General features: G+C 46.0%; 1 protein-coding gene across 1 annotated transcript in view; it reads right to left on the reverse strand.

Moving 5' to 3' along the window:
• Window positions 1-23,976, reverse strand: part of LOC131289269 (hemicentin-1) — a 112,763-nt gene that overhangs the window by 43,555 nt on the left and 45,232 nt on the right. Inside the window, exons 9-10 of the mRNA XM_058318485.1 lie at window positions 16,980-17,110; window positions 4,053-4,212 (exon numbers count right to left, since the gene is read on the reverse strand). Of these exons, the coding sequence (XP_058174468.1) occupies window positions 4,053-4,212; window positions 16,980-17,110 (291 nt within the window). The remainder of the gene's footprint in view (window positions 1-4,052; window positions 4,213-16,979; window positions 17,111-23,976) is intronic.

A 23,976-nucleotide genomic window follows, 5' to 3' on the forward strand; every position in this document is an offset into this window, starting at 1 on the left:
CAGCACATTTCATGCGTTTCATCGATGAATGTTTCCGGTGCGGGTTGCGGGGTGGTGAACCGGGAAAACCCGCTTGAACTCCGCATCAGAACACGGCACATGCAAACGATGGTGTGTGTGTGTGTTTGTGCGTGAATGCAATATAGAGGGTTGATAAGGAAAGTTTGGCTTAAAATATGGTAATGTTTTGCCGGAGCCAAAGAGTAGACATCGCTCGCCCTGTGTGCTCGGTGGAAAATTAGTTTTTATTGAAGTTGTTGTGATGTAATTTATACAAACCGATTGTTTGATGAGCTTCTCTTGCGGCTAACCGAAGAGGGAATGCGGAAAAAAGTATTTACTTCGTTTACGAACCAAAACGGTGCGGTTCGATATTCATTTTCCACTCAATTGGGTTTGGCAGACTGATCATATGCGTAAACTCGACCGATGTCTAGGTCTCTCCGTAAACAATTTATCGTTCCTTTGCATCTAATAAATTACGGCAAAAGTTACAGCACCGGAAGAAAAACAAGGGTTTGGAATAACGATTAATTTACCTTCGTCGCCAAAAATATGAGAGCTTCCGTAAGGGAGCCGCTTCCAACATCCCAAGTGTTGCCCAAGTAGCTGTTAGTGTTACATTATTCAAGCCCCGGGACACAATCTCTGTCGAGCGCAATTTGGAATGCACCCGGAGTTGGGTCGACCGCAGCAGGAACTTTTCTTTTTCGCAACCAAACGAATGCTGGCCCCTCCCCGGAACACCGCTGGGAAAACCCTCGGAACCATTGACCAAACAGAAAACGGGAACTGGGGGAGGAGAGGGGGTGAACAGGGAGGTGAGAAAGTCATCGGAGGTGTCGGTGTTCGGTTGGCAACAAGAAAGTTTACGGCTTAACGCCACTGTTTACAACGCAGCGAAATGCTGGCTGGATTTGCTATCGTTAGTTTACCGTCTCTTCGGGGTAGCGAGCTTTTCCCCCAGTCGTTCAAAAAGGGAAAAGCGAACAAGAAAACTCCCCGTGCCCATCGTCGATGGTGTGCCTTTCCTTCGCCGTCCCAAAATGCACTCGCAGGGCGGCGCAGCACGAGGCCAAAAATCTCGATGCACAAGAGCAAGTTTTTGGGTGCGGGATTATTTTTCCAATGCCACCACTGGGAGTGGGAAGGAAACGCAGGGGTGGGAACATAAGGGAAAAAGAAAGCACGTTGGCAAAATTTTAAAATAAACACAATAATTTACATGCAGAAACTGCATTCTTCCCTCTCGCGATACCGATTCGGCGTTGCGTTCGGGCTTTCCAGACGACGGGGTTTGGGGATGGGCAAGTTTTTCCGAAAGGAATTTTCCACCGCACACCACAAACCGGCGTACGGATGGCATTGCTGGTGGCAACCGCACTCGTCGGTCGTCGGTAAAGAAAGCCACTTTCGGGAAGGAAACTGTGCTCAAGCCACGTGAAATGTTCGTCGAATTCGGGTTCTACCGAACACCCCGAAGAAGGGGTGGGTGAAAAACTGGAAAGTGGGTGGGTGTTGTTGTTGAAAGTATAGTCCGGGCTGAAAACACCATCGAAGTCATTCGAAGGCACCGTCACGCCAGCTCGTTTCCTCGTTTCCCACCGGAGGGAAAACACGTAAATATTTTTGCAAAGTGCAACGAAACTTTTTTGACTAATGAGTTTTCTCTGGTGAATTTTTAGTTATTTTCCCACTGGCAGGCTGATTGTTTGTGGCCCGGTGTTGAGCAAAGGAGGGGGCTTCCCGGGGAGGGAAGATCCCGCGGAAAACGACGTTCGTGTTGCCGTTTTTCTAACCCTTTCCCATTCGTGGCTGTTCCGATGAAAACTCGACACGCTCACAGGGAGGTGGTGGAAACGTAAGTGGTGAGGACAAAGCACGCAGACAAAAAGGCCAGAAGAAAAAGACAGCCGTGAAGTGAAAAGTTGTAAAAGATGGAAACGAATGATTACAAGGAGCTAAAATATGCTGTCTGAAATGAACTTGCGAATTGTTCGGCATTCGAAATAAAGACGACGATCTGAACGCAAAGCCCCCGGGGGGAGGGGAAAATGGGGTGGTAAAACAAAGGAAACAAAATGTAAAGTCTGAGAAAACCGAAAGAGCGACACGATGCGCCAGTCTCTCGGTCCAAATTACAAAGCATTACTCCAGAATAATGATGAGCTTAACGGTGACGCGAAGCTACCGTCGATTGCTTGCAGCAAACTTTCGCCGTGTTTGGCAATGCGCTCGAATGCGCAGCAGCACCTCGACGTTGATTGACCGTTGTTTGCAGCGAAGGGCGAACCGTTTTCCGATGCTATTGGGTGGAAAATCATCATCGTCACCATCGAGTAACGAGTGCCGGACAATGGGATTAGAGCAAAGGGAACGAATGGACTGTGGGAATCAATCAGCGAAATTGCATTCACAACAAATCGACCATAAGCAAATCAGCGGATTAAGGATGCTGCAATGGCGATGGATTGTTTCACGATACTTGGGGGAAAGCTTCTCTTAATCCATTGTTATTTCGAGAAGAACGGGGGATTAGAGCCTCTTTATTTTAATTTTTAAGGTTTAACTGGATTAGTTAACTGAAAATGTATCTCGTTTTTAAATTTCAAAAGTAGATAAGAACACAGAAATAAAGAAAATTCATACGACGTTTACCTTATTTTGGCTTCTTAAACGAAGGCCATTCAATGTATATCTCGTTCTTAGGTGAAAACCGTAAACATTTCCCACAATTTTCCCACCGAAACACCAACAAAACCGGGGTGTTTCCCTACGATCCAATCCTTTCCTTTCCGTTGCTGGTCGGTGGAATTAAATTATCAACATTATGATACAGTTATTGCAAAACAGGGGCACGTTCGAAGCACGGGAACGTGGAAAAACCCTCCCGCCGTTTGCTGATGGAAGTCTTGGCCGTGTAATGATTTTTCTTTAACCTCCACCACCAAAAACGGTAGAGAGGATCTTCCAATAAAAAAGTTTAATAAAATACCGGAACGAAAATGTTCGTGTGCGAACGAGGGGGGTTATTTTGGGTGCGCAAAAGGGCTGTGAAGAGGAAATGGTCGCATAAAAATCCATAACCAAGCGTGGCTTTAGGAAAATTCAAAGATGTGCCGAAGCGCAGAGGAAATCTTTGGCCAAAGGAACAAAGGACGGTTTTTGCTTCGGTCGCGGCGGGCCAAGCCCAAGGCAGCAGTTTTAGGGTGAAAACAAACTGTGAAACAAATACAAATAAACGGTAATCCGTTTCATAAATTGCCACTACTATAATCATCAATAACCCGGTTTCCCGCTGGTGCGGGCCGAGTGGTGGTGTCTCGTCGCTAGGAAGTTGGTTTTCGCTATGTTTCTTCCACTGTCATCGTTACCGTTGTCGTCGTCGTCGTGGTGGTGTTGTCTTCGTTATGCTCGGTTGGTAACGCCAATAACGCCGTTCCCATGGCGCAACCGTTGTAAGTTACGGTGCCAATGGAAGGCCCGAGAGGCCCGGGGGAAAATCTGCTGGCATCATTCCTATCAGCACCTTTGCGCTCGGTTTTGCACGTGTCGCTACATAAACCACTCCACACCATTCCTCTTTCTTCTATGAAATTAGTGCCGAAGAGACTTTTCCCCCCCAACCCGACTCATCTCGACTGAACGCCTGCCGTGCCACGTGTGTTGGCACGCTGTCGACATACGCTAAGCGGAGAAGTTTTCCGCACGTCAACACCTTCCGTGCGTGTCGTAGGATCGAGTTGGAAGTTTCCTCAAGCTTTTTCTTGTCACCCGGAAGAGTTTGTTTGCTGTTGTTTTCATTCCAATAAGGGCTTGTGCTGTCAGTTTATGATGTTTGAAATATCTTATATGTTTTCCCTAGAACAGTTAAAACTTTTCCTAATTTTGTGTTTCAAATAAGTGTTAAAATTAAAGGTTTAAATTAGCAAAAACGCCTTCCAAGAAAAGGTCAAAGAAAAGCTCCAATAGGCCCCTCGGGAAACCTCGCAAAATTGTTCATTCAAAGTTGGCGACGAGCTCGACATTGGGCTGGAAAATGGGATACTTACACATAACTTTGAGATCCACCGTATTGCTCTCGCCGTCGCCCTCCACGTTCGATGCAATGCAGGTGTAGTTTCCGGCCTGATGTCGCGTCACCACCTGCAGCGCCAGTGCGGTACTGCTCATGATGACGCCCGACTTGGAGTTGTGCTGTACGACTTGATCCTGCAACGGAAAGCGAAAGGAAAACAGACGGCATGCATGAAAAACCACTCGCTCGCTCGCTCGCTCGTTCGCTCGGAAAAACCCATCAAAGTGCGTTGACGATACCCCGGGTCGGTTTGCTCATTTCCACTGTGTTTGTCTCCGGGCAGCATCAACAAAGTGAACCGCCGTTTGCGCCAAAAAGTGCTCACAAACCCCCGCATCCACGACGCATTTCCCGCCCCTCGCATCCAAGGTGTTGCTGGGTGTTTGCGTTTTGCCACCTTCGCCTCGGTTTCGCCCACGCGAATCGCTTTGAAGTTATTAGTCAATGACACGAAATGAACGAACGAACGCAGCACCGCCCGAGGCTTATTTTCCGGCCGCAGTTTGCGCGCTTCGTTGTGCGCGCAGCCAGGTACATTAAGTGAAATAAAATTTCCGTTATGATCATAAAAATATGCTACGGCTTCTGCTGCTGATGCTGCCGTTGTTGATGTGTACATGATGTTGCTTTCTGCTACAAACACGAGCAAACACGAGGTGCGTTTGTTTTTTCTTCGTCTCTTCGTCCCGGGGATTTTTCCGCTTTCCCGTGGCGAGGGAGCCGCTAGGAAAAGTCAAAAGTGAAGAAAAACAAGTGCGTCGGCAGTAAATTTGAGCTTTATTATTATGATTATTTATTTAGAGTCTGCAGTGTGCGTGCCCGCTCCGTGTGCGCCCGCACCCACCCTCTCTCGCTAAGTACGCAGCCATTTCGCGGGAACGAGCGACCAGGCGTCTCCATTTGCCGTTTGATGCTGCGCTAACCGCACGGGACGCTGGGAGGGGGTGGGAACGCGAGAATCGAGAGGGGATCGTTTGGATGCTTTTGGTCGCCAGTTCAGCGTCGGTCGGTTTGCTCTTCTTTTTTTTTTCTCCTCGGTTTAACGTCCCGCCGGTAGTTACACGAAGGGCCACGTCAAGGTGATATGAGAAGGTGCTCACCATTTAATGTAACGGTTTTAGCGTTCTATTTTGTGCTCCGTCCCTCCGTCACGAGGAGGAGACAAGACAAGTGAAATCAAGCTTCATGGTAAAACATGGCAGAGCACTTTAATGTGTTCCTTCCTGTCGGTTTTAGCACAATTTGTTACACCTTCCCGCCACCCGTTTTCCCTAGCTGTTCGGTGTCGGGGTCGTAAAAAATCATGAATGGAAACGTAGCCCCGCAGCCCGCACTTTACAAGGTTGAAATTATGAATACTTTACCGGTGGTGCGGGTGTGCTGGTGTGGGTCCGTCGTATATAATCATAACACAAGGCAAGGATGGTTGGCGTTAAACGCACAAATAACGCATAATAATGCGGCGTATGTGAGCGCCGGTAATAACCATCTAAACGCCACCTGCAGAGGCTTCGGTTGCGATGCGATTTTCCGCTGCGGGTGTATGAAGACGGGATCGATTTTCATCCAAAGTGTTGGAAGAAACTGAACCTACGCTTCAGAATTGAGTTGGTCAACAAGAAAATGTGTACAGGGCTGAGCAGCACCATAACTCAACTCGATTAAATTTCCTTCGTACAATTTTCCATGCACCCAACCATATTGCATATGCCCTACACAAAAGGCAGTAACATTGCGCTCTTCTTTATTTCACTCTTAGTTTATTTTTCCAAGCCTTTCGCAATGGTGGCAATAAGAGCAAGTTGACACCGAACCAATATTGATGCCCGTCAACGAGTCGGGCGGCTCTGGGCTGCAGGGCGAGTGAAAATAACATCCACCGGGGAAAACGGCTGTAAAAATATCCACCACGATCGAGCAACGACTGGACCCCGAAGCGAACGACGACAAAACGACCATAAGACCAGCGAAACGGTCGCCGTGCTCGACGGAAGGCTGTCATTTTGTGCCAATTTTGCGTCATTTGGTGCGCTCCGACCCAAACTCGAGTCTATGTGTGTTTGTGTGAAAGAGCGCTGGCCATCGGCAAGGGTAGAAAGTAGGCAAGCGCACCGAAAAACCGAACACTAGACCCCCGAAAACGCGGGAGCGTCACGGACACGGGCGATGTGCAATGATTACAAAAACAATAAAGTAATAAAAGAAAATTAAATTCTAGCGGAAAATGTGTTCATTCAACGTTTATTTTAGACGCGCTGAAAAGCGCTTTTATAGCGCAGCACAAACAAGCACATGGTGGAAAAACTGGGGCGAGTGGGGGAGGGGAGGGGGGGGGACTGGGAAGTTTGGGTAAATCCCGGCCCGGTCGCGGAGAAAGAAGAACGAAAGGAGGAAAATGTTGGTTCGATGTCGCCGTTTAAGGGACAGCGTTTCCCGCCGGAAACAAGGAGCGGACGAGGTTGGGAGGAAGAACCCAAGAAAAAGATAGTCCGGAAGGGTACGCGAGGTATTTGGCCCAACCGGAAGAGCTCCTTATTTGGGTTGCCGCGTGTGAGTGAGTGTGTGTGTGTGTGTGTGCGGGGAGGGAAAGCAAGGGAAACAGAGCTGCTCGTTACCGGTATCCGTTTCCGTGCAGTTCGTCGCTTCACTCTCCCCCCCCTCTCCGGTTTGACCCCGCGCAAGGTTCAGTTTTCCACGCGTTTTTCCAGCTGCGCTCAACCGATAGGGCAACGATGGGAACATGCCGGCGAACGCTTGTTCTAGTGGTGTTGTTAGACATTGTCGTTAAAGGCATGGGCTGGAGTGAAGTTCAACAATAGATTAAATTATTATTGTCATTACACACATACATACAAACGCGCCAGCTCGGTCGGGGTGCCAATCCGTTTCGATGAAAAAAGGCAACTCTGGACTCGGAGAATAGAGCAATCAAGTAAGCAGTAAAAATTAAACTGTTCTGGAAGTCGAGAGAGGAAAATGTTCGAAAGGGAAAGCCGGCGAGGCAGTGTAAAACAGACAATGCAACATTGGTTTTTTTGACATTCTGTTCGCCCACAATGGCAACGCTTGTTCGGAGTTTCCCTAATGAGAGGTCATTACAGAAAGAAAATGAAAGGAACATTTTGCTGGAAAGGTTGTTAGAATCAGTAAAACCCCGGATCGCATTTGCAACGTTTGAGCTACCTTTAACTCGCTTATAAGAGATGCTTTTTAACCTATTTATATATATTTTTTTCTCATTTCCTTTCAAAGATTATCAAGGTTTTTCTATATTTTATATAAAACAACCTTGCAACTTAAAGGTCACTTACAAACTTTTGTTCATAGTGAATCCCTATCGTTCACTTCCATCGCTTGAACAGCGATGTCGAATGGCGATGAAATTAAATTTCAACTAGCGGAAAGTCGGCGATAATTGAAGCGAAATTCCTGGAAATAATACGACTGCAGTGCTGCATAGCGTCCGCGCATCCATCCTTCCTGCCCGGGGACGAACCATTCCCATCCTTCGCAGGAGTAGAGTACGAGAACAATTTTAGAATTTTCCGGTGAAAATAGCACTGTAAGCTTCTAAAAACAACCTTCCACAACGACCGTTCGACCGTCGGTGATCGGAACAGTTGCCAATTAGAAATACATTTTAAACGTCGATTTGTGAAACCGTGGGAAGATCGCGAACGCTGCTGGCAACACTGCTGCTCTACACTCTTCCCCCCTCCCCCTCGTTCTACCCATTTACGCCTCGTCCCGTGGCAGGCCATTCAGTGTTATTACAGTGGCATGTGTCTAATTAAAATTTGTACTTAAATAAAATACCACCTGCGCTGAACCTAAAAGCGCTTTCCCGGAACGCCATTTCGATGATGCAGTAGCGTTGCGTTCGTGGCAGGCTGACCAGGGGTTTTCGAGAGGCGAATGGTAGCATTTTCCGTTTGATCCTGGCGCAATGATTAGTTCGGAGCAGTCGAACGGAAAACCAGCACAACAGTATCGGACGCAATGTTTGTGCATCAATAAACTGTACCGAAGTTCATTACAATGGTTGGCAGGTCTGTTTCTCTGTTTGATTTTAACACGAAATAAATGCTATGAGTAAGAGTTTGTTGTTACTCGTATTTATGAAGGAGTTTTTGAAAAGCTTAAAACATATTTAAATTAAAACTATGAAATGGATACATCTTTGATATTTAACGCAACAAGGTATAAGTTGAATTTAATATTCTGTACCTTTAGTGACATTAATGCGTATAATCCAAAACTGTTGCTTCAATTATTTGTAAGAGCAGATAAATATAAAAAACCTATTCTTTGGGCATGCAGAAAGTTTTCGAACGAGAAATTGTATGCACTTTACTTAAAAATTAGAACAAACTCTGATCGAAGAAAAGCAATCCATAGGTTTTGAGAAACCATATAGCTACGTTCAGAGGAACGGTTTAAGTCCTGGGTAAACAGATAAAAACTTCCGTTTCTAGCTCTCCAAACGGAGCATTCTCTGCACAACCGCAAAGCAAAAGCGGACGGCAAAGAGTTGTAGTAAAGAAAAGGGAAAAACTCTCTTTCCCCAACGAAAGCTTCTTCACAATGAGTTTACATCGAAGGTGGAGACGCTGGTCCAAAAGCTGCGCATAGTATAAAAGGTGAAACGCCCCACAACCACAAAACGGCAGTTTGTGTGACGAGAGGAGAAAATATCGCGAATAAAATTGGCGCGTAGGAATGGAGATAAATTAAATTTAATTGAAAAACTACTCGACAATCGATGGTGCAGAACTTTTCCAATCAAATTGCTCTTCCGTACTTTTTTAATTGATTCCAACCCGTGCCGCGGCTCTCCCTTCACGCAGACAGCTTTTTTCCCGACGAGTTCATTGGCGTTTGCATTCTGTTCTGCGGTTTGGTAGAATACCGGAGTTTTGTTTGTCCCGGAAGAAACACACAACTTTTAGAATATGAAAAAAATGGAAGAGGCATTAAGATTGTAAGATGGATCTTTAATGTTCGCATTTGGATTATGAATACTGATTTCTGACTTTTTTGCAAAGAGTGGCGTTCTTTGGGAACGTCTTAATGAACAAAGTTCAAAGTATGCAAGCCAATAAACAATTGTGAAAGTTTTTTTCTGACCATTTTCTGAGGATCTTATTAGCGCGAAAAAGTTCCGTTGATTTACTTTAATGCCACCAAGTTGTAGGAATCTCGTGACGAAGTTAAAAGTTGGCGCAAGAGCAGCGATTTTATTTATTCGCCCTCTGGCAATTGGTCAATAGTCCTAAAACTATCGGAAGCGGTCATTCTTGGTTTCCGTTTCTTTCTTGGCCCGCTGGAATATCTTGATTCCAATAATGCTGAAAGTTGGGGTGAAGAATAGGAAACGATTTCCTTCGGTTTCCTTCGCTTGCCTTCTGGTGGTAGTTTTTATGGTGCGGATTTTAAATTTCCGTTTGCCCACCCGCCCGCCTTTCGGAGGGTGCATTCGAGGAAGTGAATTCCAATAAGCAGTAAAATCGATGTAGGCAATAAAATGTTATCAAAATGTCGCCTTTCGTTCCGGCCACCGGTGGTCAAGTATGAATTGCTTGTGGCGTATGTTTTGGGGGGCCCCATTCGTCTGATTTTCAGCAAACTCAGAAGCCGAAAGCGTAGATTATGGTAGCCCACCACCGGATGCACAACATGCTCGATCGGAAAAATCGGACGACGGGCGGGAAAATTGTGCAAACGTGACCTTTCGTCCACTGGCTCCGTTCCGTTCCCGGCGCGCCCTGCGGTTTATGGCGCAGTGGTGCAAATCGATTGAATTTTCCCTGCCATTTCCTTCGTCGTGCGGTCCGCGAGGCGCAAACGTCTTCCGGCGGAGCCCATGTTCACATTTGTCCAGGCTGTGTGTCAAAGGAAGCGACATCCGACGGCGCGGATTCCATTTCCGAATGGTTTTGCAAGCAATGTAAAATTTTATTGCCCACCCATTGCGCTCGCCACTCGTGTCCGTCTTGCCGGAAGCGAGGCCGGAGAAAAAAAAACAATGAAACAATCTGTGCCGAGTAAAATGCGGCGTCGTGGAAAAACAAAGAGCAACGGAACGGGAAGCGAAAACTGGCGAAAATGAAATCCAGTTGCTGGAAAGTATTAAAAGTTTGTCAACGGAGCATCGGTTGGCAGTTGGTCGAGGAAAGCGAGGGGAAGGCGAAGATTGTCTTGAAGATTACCTCGCACAGCCTGTCCAAACATGGATAGAAATCCCATAAAGTTGATCGGACTTGCAACAACGGGAAGGACAATGATTGCTTATTGGTATCTGCGTCGTTTCTTCAAACCAATGTTACATATTAGCAAACTGACAACCAAAACTAAATTTATTACGTTTCCTACAAATCAAAAACAACTTTTTAATGGTTCTTAAAGTCAATTTCAACGTCTTGAAATAGTAGAAAACCGCCCATCAGATAGATTTTTGCTCGAAATTTGCCATTTTTTTTCCCCACATTTCAAGTCGCATCTCTGATTTACATGTTGTTACGCTCCAGATTCATGTGAGTAACTGTGCGAAAACCCCCCTAGACACGGTTGCGGCTAGTGTGTAAATTTATGCATTTATTATTATCCTGTTTTACGACCGTTTTATGGGACCGAGTTTACATGGGAAAAGTGTTTGAGTTATTGGCGGTCCGATTGAGATTTCGGCCGTTCGGGTCGCTGGAAGGAAATCCCGATCCCGGCACACACACACACACACACACGGGATTGCAGGGGTAGTACAATGGGTGAGCACACATTTGTGAGGCCAACCGGATGGTCGAATGTGAGAAGCGGAAATAAAAAATTTACATAACATTTACGAGCAAGTTCGAAGCAACGAAACGTCGAATGGAACGATGAGTTTTGTAGGGCAGGGGGGAAGGGTGGAAAGAGGGATTGTTTGGGTTCGCTTTGGGTTGGGGATTTTCACATGGTTGTTGTGGGAGTATGCATAGAGTGACGGATGGGATGGCTTTAAATGGACGAGTCACAAAATGAAACAACTTTAAAGTGTGCCGTTGTGCCATTTCTTTTAAAACTTGATTATTACTGACCATGAATTGATTAAAATTGTATGAAATGGGTAGTATGTATGAAAAATTAATCCCATTGCAATATGTACGATTTTGTATACTTGGCATGATAAGTCAAGTGGAGTTTTATTATGGTAGCAACTTCAAAATTTGTTCCGTCGAAAAATAAGGGTTGCCCAAAAAGTTTCTTCATAATATTCTTTGCCTGCATTCTTCCAAAACTGAGCGGGCTTGTCTAGTCCCAGTGGATCCACTTTTATTTCGTCTGCAAAATCTTTAATGAAGATGTTTTTGGAATTTCTATAGACTCAGTTCATGAAGCATGAATGGGTACCGTCCTGTAACATAGCACAGTAAAAGTATTTGTGTTGCTGGAACTCGAAGCGAACGGACGGAACGAGCCGTTCATCGTGTCACTGAACTTTTTATCTATACATAAGAGTTCATGTTTTTTTTTCTCTCCCCGAACTCATCCAAAAGTGGTTTCGCAACAACTCATTTCAGCGTTCAATCGCGGGAAAACTCGTCGCCAAGTGGCGTTGCGCTGCCGAGCCAGGCCGAGTGGCGGATCGAGTTGCTCAAAGCGCGACGGACACGAAAGAGTTTTCCTCATGAAGGTTCATCTCCGTTGAGTTGAAAATTTAATTTTGCCTCGGAGCACGGAGTTTGTCCTGGTCAGTAATATGGAAGCTTCAAAACGGGGAGGAAAACTTTTGTCAGTTTTTGGCCTTTTTTTTTTGGTGAGCTAGAAGTAGCAAGGACTTGTAGAAAAGAAGAATACGAAGGAGGTGCACGTGGGCCAGTTCGTTAAGGCAAAACTTTTCCGACAAGGGTGGCTCATTTTCATCTTTTCCGAAAGCGCACACTTTTTCGTTGCCTCTACCGTTTGCCGCCCGATGCTATTGCTTTTGTGTTCCACTCGTGTCGTTATTGTCTTTACCCGGTTTCGGGGGCCGATGAAAAGCCGTCCGTGAGCAGAAAACTCCCGGCGAGCCGGGGTAAAGTGTCGAATGTTTGAAAGCGAGCAGTGATGCGCCACGTGACGAGGTCAGCCAAATGCAGCCTTACCACGATGAACTTCAACGGTTCAGGAGTTGTCCTTGTCCGAGGCTAGTTTGAGATAATTATTAATCCACCAGCTAAAAGGCAACTTTTCCCGTGTTTCCTTTTCGGGAAGCGCGAGAACTTGCGAATGTTTTCGGTTAGCCAGCGCTGAAAGGCGCTGCTTTTGATCATCCGGTTTTTCGATGACCCTCGGAAGGGAGTGCATAAAAAGATGTCGATTAAACGAATTACTAGAGTAGCTACCAGTGGAAAGCCGGAATGGCCGACGGATTATTATTTCATCAACTTCAAAATTGTTGATGATGGAAACGTAACTTAATTTAATGAACCTTTGGTCATTTTGATTCTCCGATGTTTCTGTTACTTTTAGCAAGCTTGTATCTTTCATCGAGTTAAAAAAGTAAAGTCTACATTTTGGTTCTTTTTATTCCACGAACCAAGCTACTTGTTATTCCCCAACCGGATGCTTCTTTTTTTTCGGGACGAGCATAAATCTTTGACTTGAAGCATAATTCTCCAACAGTTAGCTCATGATTATTTAATGAAAATGACAAACACAAAAAGCGAAAGCGCTTGCAGTTCATGTCCACCATTGTCATCGCGGCGGGGCTAGAATTTTGATCGTTTTAAAATTGGCGTTTTCTTTTGTATACAATTTGCGGTCGTTCATGCGTAAAATACATAAAAAGCAATTGTCTGCCGCATTGACGAGGGCTCGGGGGAGTTCGGGGCGGGCACAAATGAGGAACAAATTTCCACCGGCCCGACTAGCGGAAGTACAAGAAGTAGAAGAAGATCAACGGGGAAGAAAAAAAAGGTTAATAAAGTGAAAACAAGATAAGGCAAGAAAGAATGACGGCGAGCAAGGGAAGCAACAGAAAAAAAAGTTGTGCCTCAAAAACAAGGGACACTGTGCGCGCACAAAGAAGCACTACGACAAGCGTAAGAGAAAGAAAAAAACGCCTCGGCAAGAAAATGATGGAAAAATGGAAAATACCACATTGTGGAAAATGGGAAAAATGCCAACCTTAATCAAGGAGACAGGACAGCTGTTGCCACCGGGTCCGTTACAGGCACAATGTCAGTCGGCCTACAACCGCAATCAAGTCAAACATGGTCACGGTTCTTTTATGTGAGTGTGTGTGTGTGTGTGTGTGCATGGCTTTTTTGTTGTCTTCAAACTTTGTGGCCAGGATTTTTTGTCCGCTCACCAGGACTTTCATGTCCAAAGCGCTCGTCAATGTGGGCCGGTGTATGTCTGTGTGTGTTTGCTGGCCTGTGGTTAATATCGTGAACTGCGGACATTCCGTTCACGGCTCGGATGATTATCATTACGGGGAGACCTTGTACCAACACCACGGTTCGTTTATTTTCCAGTGGTTGGTTGCGATCTTTTGTGGAGCAAAAAAAAAGGAAAACGTTTACCATTTTAGAGTAAAAAATAAAACCGCTTTTTGAGGACTGGAGGGCGGACACTCGATGTAACGAACAGCGTCATTACTTTTATTATCGAGCTTGATTTAATTTTGTACTATTATTAGAGTTTCATGGGCCCAACATCGGCATCGAAACGATTAAGTTGTGTTGTTGAAATGTCAACTTTTACTATTTTGAGCGAAGTGGTTTGTTACTTTGAATGTTTCTTTTTAATATTGAAATCGATATGTTTGTAGGGAGAGTTCTTTGACAGTCCATAATAAAAGCCGGATAAAATCTGAGGTGTCATAAATCAGGGAAATATAAACACGTATCGTTATGGCACGTCCCGTCCTCCGGAGAATAGGGAAGATATTTAGATAACATCTAAAGTCATCCCCAACAACTTTTTCTAGCAACTCTGGCGCGTGGCTGCAAGGAAAATAAAAACGAGAAGCAGTGAAGTTTTTGGAGCCTCGGGTCGATAACCGATAACCGCAAAGGCTGCGGGCCGAAAGGATGTCCGAGTGAATGGTCCGACCTGATCGGACGCAATCAGGATTAGGAGCAGGTCACAGAATGGGCAAGATTGTCCTCCCCGTCCTTCCCGTCCCGTGGAAAGTTTAAAGAACGAAGGGAAAGCGAAAAAGAATCGAAGCGAAGACTCCGAGCGCCGGAATAACTTTATGACCTCGATCCAGGGCTCATCCTCCCTAGTCCAGCCGTAGTCATTTCCTTTCCGACCGGGCGGGAAAATGGGCTTCGGTCAGCCAAGCCGTGGATGGGAGGATGGAGGATGGCGCAGTGCGGACCGAGAGAGGAAGAGCGAGAGAGAGCTGTCGAATATTGGATATTTTCTGGTCGATTCACATTGCCACATATTTTGGGGTTGGAATTTTTCCCGAGCTCTTATGAGTTTTTACCCTTCCCAAAGCTTCCCGCGTCCCCTTGCGGTTATCCTAAACATCACACCGGGTTGCGCACGGGTGGCCATTAAAGTGAATCCCTTCTTCGGGGCCTCGGGGGGTGGGGACGTTCACCCTGCAGAATCCAGCCCCGCACCGGAGTGTGACCGTGTGAGAATGCGGATGCGCAGGAATTCCTGCACCACTGCCCCCCTCCCCCCCCACGTTTCCCTCGCAATGACGTGTATCAATCGCCTCCGACCGAAAAACCCGACCGAGCGGGACGGGCGGAATTTATTATTTTAACGTCTTCAATATGCATATCGCATGGGATGGACTTGATCCTTTACTCTTGGCTGGCCGGGGCTCGCTGGACTGGTTTCGTCGGACGTGACTGAAATGTTTGAATGCTGGAGTGAAGCAAACTCCGCAGCGGCGAACGAGCAAACCCGCCCGGGGGGAAAAACGATGTAAAGCACTAAACGCCCCACCGCGAAAAGGAATAAAGCGGGAAATGTGTCGGTGTCGGTCGTTCCGACGTCGTCCTGGCACCATGTGTTCGGCTCGTTCGATCGGTGTGGATGTGTGTGATATTGTAACGTAAACCGTTGGGAAACATCCCGAGAACAAGATGATTGTCTTGTTCGAGCTCTTAGTGAGTTTGAGTTATGGAATCTCGATATGTGATTTGAGAGTTTTATGGAAAGAAATACTTCTATTGCGCTCCTTAAATTTGGGGAAAACTGTCTCCCATTATGCCTTTAAGAGTGATGGATTATTTAAACTCTCTCCAACAACTAGGTACTTAAAAGAAGGAAGGTATCTAACCTTTTACTTGAAGCCTTTGTAAGTTTTCTCTTGATTTCTAGAAAGGATTTAATTAAGGGATCTCAATTGAATGTATGATGATATTGAAGCATTTCAGATACCAATGACTTGCCATTGCCAAACCAACGAAAGCGTCTTTGCTTTTCGTAGTAACTATGTGTCATGTCCTGTCTTGAATAGAACTTGGTTACGCCTTCCTGTGGCTGACGTTCGACATGCTTTCCGATAGCCCAAAATTGTCATCTGTCCAATTTCGAAACGCGAAATGTGCGATGGGACATAATTCAGTCCGCGCCGCAACTTAGAATCACCTTACCGTCAACGGGATTCGTTGTCGAGCGAGATGCTATCGAGTCGCCATCCAGATTGACGTGAGGCGGTCCGGGAAAACCGCTCGTCCTGACGAAAGTAAATCGAGATCGAACCGGAATTGAGTCGTACCGAAAAGCGCCCCGGAAAGTCAGTTCGTGGATCGTGCAGAAATTGTGCATCCGCTCTTGTGAATCTCGTTGTCGGAATCGACTTGTGGCAGTGGTGGTGATAAGACAACGCTGCGCCAAAATTCCCCCCCTTGACGACGGAAACAAAGGCGGAGTAGCGAAGGAGACATATGTAAATAAGATATCACGAAATGGAAACCGCATTGCATCCGAAACGATCCTGTGTGCTGTCTTTGGCTGCAGATGCAGCCTTCACGGTCGGGGCGCCATCCTTTAACAGGATTCAACCGCGGCCGGGCATTCTAAACAGCTGCACCGAAGCCAGAGCAGAGCGAGCTCGAAACGAGTTTAAGGAAATTTTTAAGAATTCAGTCTACGATATCCGATTCGGTTCGGGGCTTTCTTTTGCCAAGATCCGCCAAGAGAAAGAACTGTGGTGAAAGATGTCATTCTTGGGGATCCGGTGAATGCAGATGCAACGCGATCTGCTTCGAGAATATTCCATCTGACGTTTCTTTTCCCTCCTTTTTTGCTTCCGTCTTTCATACTCCGTCGCTTCTCAAAAGGGGTTTGCTTGAACAGGATTATTTCGTTTTCGGTTTCGGTTTCTATACCAACGAAGGGAACGATCCTCCTTGCGAAGCCGCTCCGCCGTTCGTTTCGATGAACTTTTCCATTGCGTGTTACAAAAGGTTCATCCGTTTTATCCGGTTTGAGCGAGGGGCGCTCGGTTCGCCTCCATCCATATGCATGATGGGTTGGCCGGCGTTGGAATGCAATCCCGGCGTTGGTGGTTTTTACGGATCCGGGCCGAAATTCGATTGCCTCACCAACATGTGGTCACTAACCAACCAACCAACTCACCTCCCCTTCGAGCAACGCACTGCGAACTGCAGTGCTTCCCGTAACCGAGGAATGAAATCACCATTTCTGCCCAGAACCTCCGGTGGTTCTGGTTGCAGTTTTCAGCAAATTCTTCACCAGAAACAAACCCACATCCCGGGGAAACCCGACTCAATCTTGCGCTGCAATCGCAGGCTGGGGCAGCCAGAAGATGCAGCAGCATCCGGAAACACAGGACCGCTAACCCCACACAGCTGGCGCGATCCCTTGCCTGGTGTCTCGGGAGGGTTTTTCCAACCGGTTAGAATAAATGAACGGTACGCAGAGGGGACGGATATCTGTATATACTCACGTTATGCTTCCAGACCACTTTGTATGCAGACGGATTTGCATTCACTTTACATTCAAAGTACACGTCGTCGCCTTCCTCGATGTCCTCCGGGTTCATGTTGGTGCCGAGCTCGAGCTTCAGGATGGGCAGATCTGTGGAATGGATGAGAGCACAAGAGAAATGTGAAAAGGGCCGCCTCAATTAGAGCGATATTAAAACTTGCTACGGTAACCGGTACCGATAGCCACAGTTGATCTTCAATTCCAATTCTATAGAAATTCTTTTTGTACCTCGTAAGAGAATAACGGCGACGTGGATATTCCTTAAACTAGAAATGATTAAGTAGTCTAAAATTGTGATATGAATTTGGATTATTTACGGTTGTTTATCGATCCTGTTCGTTCACAGTTTATGAGTTTACTACGTGAATGTTAAATTTTTGGGAATGAAATTATGATTCTTGAAGCCAAAATAAATTGAATAAACTTTAGACTTTCCATTAAATCCAATATCTTTGTATCAACTGAGCTAGAAGTTTGTAAACATTGTTTCTCTATACACGGTATGCAACCTTCTTAAGCACTTCCCTGCTTTCTCTTCAATTCATCTCCATCTCACTTAAATGTACTTATCCTCAATCACATATGGCAGAGTACTATCAACATTATTTCATTAAGACTATTGGGCTACATTTTAAGCATTGTTGTAGAGAATCAAAGTTGTTTTTTTGGTTTCACTTTTACTTGAATCTAAAAATAAAAATAGTTCATCAAAAATCTTGGTTTAATAATCAAAATTTTGGGAAACTCTAGATGGAAGGCGTTTCAAAGCTATTTTGGATCGAAGCATGATCGCTTAACTCCCACGTTACGAAGTGAACCTCAAAAGTATGTTCGAAACAAGTGAACAATAGCATTAGTGGGCGGAACTGCCACGCTTTTCTTCCCCGGAGGCTATCAACGGTGGGATGGTCCAAAAGAAGTATCTTCCGCTTCACCGAGGCGTGAAGACTTTCCCAAGAGTTCTTGACCTCCCGCCGCATCCGAGGGGTGACGTTTCGCCCGACCGCATGAAAGTGTCATGCAATGTGTCACTAACGGCAGGGTTGATCAGCAATCGCGGGCGACATTCGGTGTCGCAACGAGCATAAAACTCGTAAAACCCGCTCCACGCACACATGCTCCGTGCGAGTGTGTCCGCTTTTGCGATGGTGGAATATTTATCGTTGTTTTGCATGATTTCTGTCGGTTTTATTGTGGTCATAAATATGATAAAATATTGTTCCTTTCTCGACCCCTTTCGGGGTCCGTACAACCCTTTCCCAGTTCCGGTTTGCCTGTTCTTATGCACTACCCAAAGTCATCCATCCTTCCGTTCCTTCCGGAACGGAGTGTCCGAAAGCGTTCGGGTTTCTGCCGCAACCAGAAAAGGGACGATAATTGAGGAATTTGAAGAATAAATTTTTCGGTTTCTGATTTCGGCCTTTGGGCCGGCCGAACTGTTGCATAGAAGCGGATGACCACTTTCCATTCCGATCGCCAAGTGGACGAAAATCCCTGGCCTGGTCCCAACTTCCTGGAAAAGAACTCCCAGCTGAAGGCAGGCAACCACGAGAAGGACGCCATCGCTGAACCCTTTTCGATTTGCGTAGAGCCACGTGTTGGCATTGGTTCTGGCGTCGGTTTGAGGGTGGGGAGGAGGGTTGGAGGAAATGTGACAAAATGATAAATTTTTCCGAGCCGACCAAACCCACTCCGGGAAGGCATAAAATTACCAATTTATTAGGGAAATGTTTTTGCGTCCGAAACGGCTCCGGATTGTGTGGAAAGCGATGAATTGGCTGCGAAGAATTGAGCTAGATGTCAGTAGGATTAAGGACATTTCCTAGAAAGTATAGACGCATGGCATATGGATCTCTACAAATCGGGTTAAATGGATCTGCAAGAATTCGATTTGCATTCCATTCCGAACAAGAATGTGATGTTGATACACCAAAGAGAAATGTGTTCAAATTCTTTTCCCTTTAGTGACCAGATCAATAAGTAATTTTCAACAGATCAGCTATATCAACTATATCTAACGAAATCTTTGTCTTCTCGTCGGAAGAAAAACGAAGGAATTGCAAAAAAAAAGAAAAACTACTCCTAATGTGCGGCGATGTCGATGGAAATTGTTCCGATTGAAAACACGGAACACAGCTTCTGCCGTTTTTTTTCTACCACATCCCATTCGCACGTCACATGAAAACCGCATAAACGTCGCCGGAATCCCTTTGCCCCCCTTCCTCCTCTCTCTTTCCCTTGGGTCGGGGAGAAAAAGCTGCCAAAGACAGACCTCTGCCGTCAATCTGCATTCCGCTCACGGCCAAGTTAACGATCCTCCGGTACGGTAGTGTGGGATTATTTCACTCCACTTTCCGGTTGTTGTGCCGGTGTTCGATTTTCCTCCGAGCTCCGAGAATTGCCGTTCGATGCGGAGTTTTCCCGTGCGTTTGTTTAGGGGGTTTTTTTTTTCTTTTTTGCTACCGTCCCCATTTTCCCAAGGCATGACGGTAAACTGCGGATGATTGTGTCAGCTTTTCGCCAAACGGTTTTGCACTGACTTTCCACCCTCAGCCTTAGGTTTTCCATCACCAGTATGTTTCGAGTCAATGCAGAGCACGCTCGACAATTGAGGGCGAGGTTTTCTAGTGCTGCGAGCAAGGAAAAACATCGAAGAAGGATGGCGCGAGTGACACACTCTCGGTAAAAAGTCACTTCTTTGTCAAATACGGACAGCGCGGCGGTGATGTCGAGCAAGGCGTGACAATACTTCCTTACTCTGGATATCGGGATTTGGAAAAACTGCACTTTTCCCATCGGTGGCTGTCAACTTTATCATTAGCAACTTTTCAGTGGCCTCCAGCTTTGCGAGGATTTGTCGAGGTAGGATTGTTTGTAAAGTAGTCCGTTTTTGCGTGCAGCTTCATTGACGGAACGTCGGACCGGAGAGAGACAGAGGGAAATCCTCATCGAAAGCTACAACTAGCCATTTCCAATCGTCTGGCAAATCCCTTCCGCTTAGAGTCGAAGCCGGAGCCGGATCACGGCATCCTAATAGACATCCGTGTGCAGGTGGCCGGAATTAAGGAACCCGAACGGAAGGACGCTTTCGGTGCGTGTCGATTAGCGTAGCTCCAGCATCAGAGCGTCCTTGTTGTGCGAGGTTTAACATTCTTTTACTTCACACACCGACGACACGATACATGTAGAAAAAACACCAGAAGATGGTGCGAACAGGAAGACACGTGAGAACCTGTTCAACCGGTTAAGGACGAGCCGGGCGAGCTCTCCCGGACGGTATCTGTCGATTTACGTTGTCGCATCGCTGCGCTTGGGTGTAATTTTTGTAACGAACGACACGAAGGACCTTCCTTTCCGAGCGAGTGGGAAAACTCTCATCCCGGCGGTACTTGTAAAGCGAGTGGAAAAGTACACTCACCTTGCATTCCTCTTCGCTCTTCCCGGACAAGAAAGAGTTATGGGCCCAATAATGTTTTCTTTCGCCCTTTCGCACACCCTCTTCGCCGTGAAACGTCGTTGGTGTTTGCGCTCTCACACACAATGGCAGAGTGGCAAGATTAATTTCAATTTTCCACAACACGGTTCTCAACGACTCGTGACATGGCGTCGGCGTCATCAGGCATTATCTACGTGATGGCTTCGCTCATACGTGTGATAGTTTGTTGGTTCGCCTGTTGGCTTCCTTGAAAGGTGCGAACTCGAGTAGCATGTGTAAAGTGTGGCCATGACTCTAATGACGCTTGGCGCTCGGTGATATTGCACGCGCGGATTGGAAATGCTTTCAACGCAATTTGCTCAAGGGAAACATGTTTTACATAAAGGATTCAAAATAGTCTCGATTGAACAAGCAAAGAACCGCTTTAAGTTAACATTTTCAACCAAACAAGGTAACTGAAAAGAGGAGAAGTATTAATGTAATACTAAAATGTGCCTTAAAAAAATAAAAGGTGTAAATTGGGATGAAATTGAAATATGAACATTTCCGTGTGTAATTGCTATAAAACATTGTGGACATGTTCTTGAAAGGAATAACAAGCGGGATTCAAGGCAATAAAGTTTGATAGAATTAAGGCAATTAACACGTTGACTGCCAAGGGTTTAACCACACTTTTTAAGAACAATCTTTTTCAGTAAAATTTGTTCATACCATTTGTTAAACCCTTTCGATTTTTGAAGCCTAAGCAAAAACTTAGCTTCCCAAAAAATTGATATTAAATATTACTATAATTTTTATGTCGCATTTTCATTTATTTATGGGACAAAAACTTGTCGACGTGTTAAAGAACTTTGAAGATTTTTGTCAATATTGAAGACTATTTGAGAATGTTAACAACTATTCAAAAACATGATTTGCCTAACGTATCATTGCTAAAATCTACATAATATAGTTTGTTATTGTTATTATAGTAATTGTTTTAACATAGTGGAGATTTCGGTGATAAATTTATCACCTCGTTGCCACCTTTTTCTGGAACATTCCATGAATGTTAACGGTCGTATTAAATTCTGCTATCGACGCGAGATTGACGGGTGTAGACCACCTTAACACCAGCTGAACGCTCCTTAGTGGTAAGAACTCGATAGTGTCTCCACGCTTTTTCTTTTGCTCGTTGCGATTAGATTGGGCACATTCTGTCTTCTCGCATGTGTTTGAAACATGTTCTACGCGAGTTTTCCCCCGTCACGGCGTCAGGGCCCGCTGAAAAAGGTTGCGCAATACCGTGTGGCCAGGGAAAATAGGAAAACTTTTTAGAGAGTCAAACTTTTCCATCTTCCTACTTCCTTGCTACTTGCCAGCCCGGATGGTGGGAGGTGGAAACCCTCTCCAACTTTCCACAATGCGTTCGTGTTCGCAGCGCACCTCATGTGCTGTCGGAGTGGCTGAGATTTCTAATACTACGGTTGACTTCCTTTTCGGTATTTTTCCATCCCAACTGCGCAGTCGGTTCTAGCTCACCACACCCAGATACATTCAAGGGGAGTTGCACGAAGCGAAAAGTCGAACCAGGATGTGCGTTCAAGCCAGTGCTTGTCAACTTTGTCCAGCTGCCGTCAGCGCATAAGACACGACGCGCTACAGGGGCGGGTGTCCGGAAAATTTCTCCGATTGAAGAAGACACCGGAACGTAGGAGCATCGCCGTGTTTATCTTCAACCGCAGGATAACCGCCGCTCCGAAACATATGCGATCGTACCGGGAAAACCGAACGGAAAAGGTGCATCAAAGGATGGATGGGAAAAATAGAACGCGGCGGTGGAAAAGTTCTGCCGATAAAAAAAGTCGTTGAATACGTACTAAGTTTCCGGTCCGTCGCACTCAGGGAAAATTCACTCATCCTCCTCCGGTTTTGTGTGCTGCCCGTGGATTTGTTTTCCACGTGCGGGAAAACATTGGGCAAGGTAAACAAAAACGGGAAAGAAAAAATCCAACCCCCCCAACTCCATGATGACGGGGATGATGATGATACTTGAATGGTACGGAACGGAATGAGATTAGAAGCGAAATGGCATCGAGGATGAACCTCGGGGAAAAAAAAACCCGACGAAACGTACTAGAACGACCAAGGCCGACAAGAAAGTTAGAGGTTACGTATGGGATTTTCCTTCCACTTTGCGCAGATTCTTTTTTTTTCCAGAAATGAAAGAAGGCGATACTCCGAATCGCACAAAAGCTCACCGGAGCAAAATGAAAGTGCAGTCACGGTGGAAGAAAACTTTCCACCGTTTCGCCTTCAACTGGTCTGTGGATGTCTCACCACGGCGGAGTTTGGTTTCGGGTTCTTATTCGGTCTCTATTTGCACTCTATCAACATGCATAAGTGGATGCGAGGGTGGAAAAAGCAACCGGACCAAGTATCATCATCAATCTTTAATTTTAGCTAGAACTCAACAAGATTAAAGTATGCTCTGATAAAAGTAAGTAAACGAAAAATTATTCGAAACACATTTTCAACAACAGAAGTCTGGTCTGTTTCAAGTACTAAAAGTAGTACTGTACTGAAATCTAGAGTTACAAGCTGTTATTTATAACCTGAATGATCAGTTGGAAAATATGATGGAGCGGGTTGGTTCATCGTTCCGATGGAAGAGAATCGATATCGGTAATCCTCTTCCATCGACAAGCAACCGGATATTAATCCAAAGAGATTCCACGGTGCGATCCGAAGTGAACGGAGCGTGGGGTTCGTGATTCCTGATTGAACCGAGTCCACGATGGGGCCGGATTGATGCAAAATTAACTCACCACCGCAGGAGCCCGCATCCCGGCTGCAATCGACATGCCGGGTCGACGATCTAACGGTTTTGCGTGTTGCGGCGGGATTGAGTGGCCGATCGAATGACATCAGTCCGAGGCTGACAAAATCAATTAACTGACCCGATCTCGTCCGGCTGGCCATCGCCCGAGACCGAGAGCTTCCAACCGAGCCGACGGTGGCCTTGGCGTAGTGGCACAAATTTACCACTAATTGAACAAACTGTATCCGGTTACCTCATTCCGGAGCCGCAGCGCCACGGGACGCATCGCCGAATTTCCGCTTCGGCATGGGTCGGGTGTGCGCTCATTATGTTGCCAGCGTTGTTACCGAAGGGAGCAGAAGGGAACATGAACCGGGGGGGCGGCATGGTGCCGTAATCAAATTCATGTTTGCGGTCTCCACACTGACGGCATGAATGGGACGCCACCGTGAAAGCTTCGTTCCGGTCGAATGCGTATCCCCGACGCCGATGCATCATCGGTTCGAGAGGGACAGAGAGACGGAGAGTGCATTTCTTAGCGTTGCATGGCGATTGCAATGCCAGTTCGAAAGCAGGCTGGAACACGGTAGACAATTACGCCACTTTTCGTGAATCGATCCGGCGAATGAATCAATGAACGCGAACGTTCGTTTTTATCCTCCGTTTGAACATCCTCCCTTGAACATTGAACTATTGAACAGTTGTGTATGGAACGACTCG

The sequence above is a fragment of the Anopheles ziemanni genome, chromosome 3, assembly GCF_943734765.1.
Source record: "Anopheles ziemanni chromosome 3, idAnoZiCoDA_A2_x.2, whole genome shotgun sequence".
In the NCBI taxonomy this organism is placed as follows: domain Eukaryota; kingdom Metazoa; phylum Arthropoda; class Insecta; order Diptera; family Culicidae; genus Anopheles; species Anopheles ziemanni.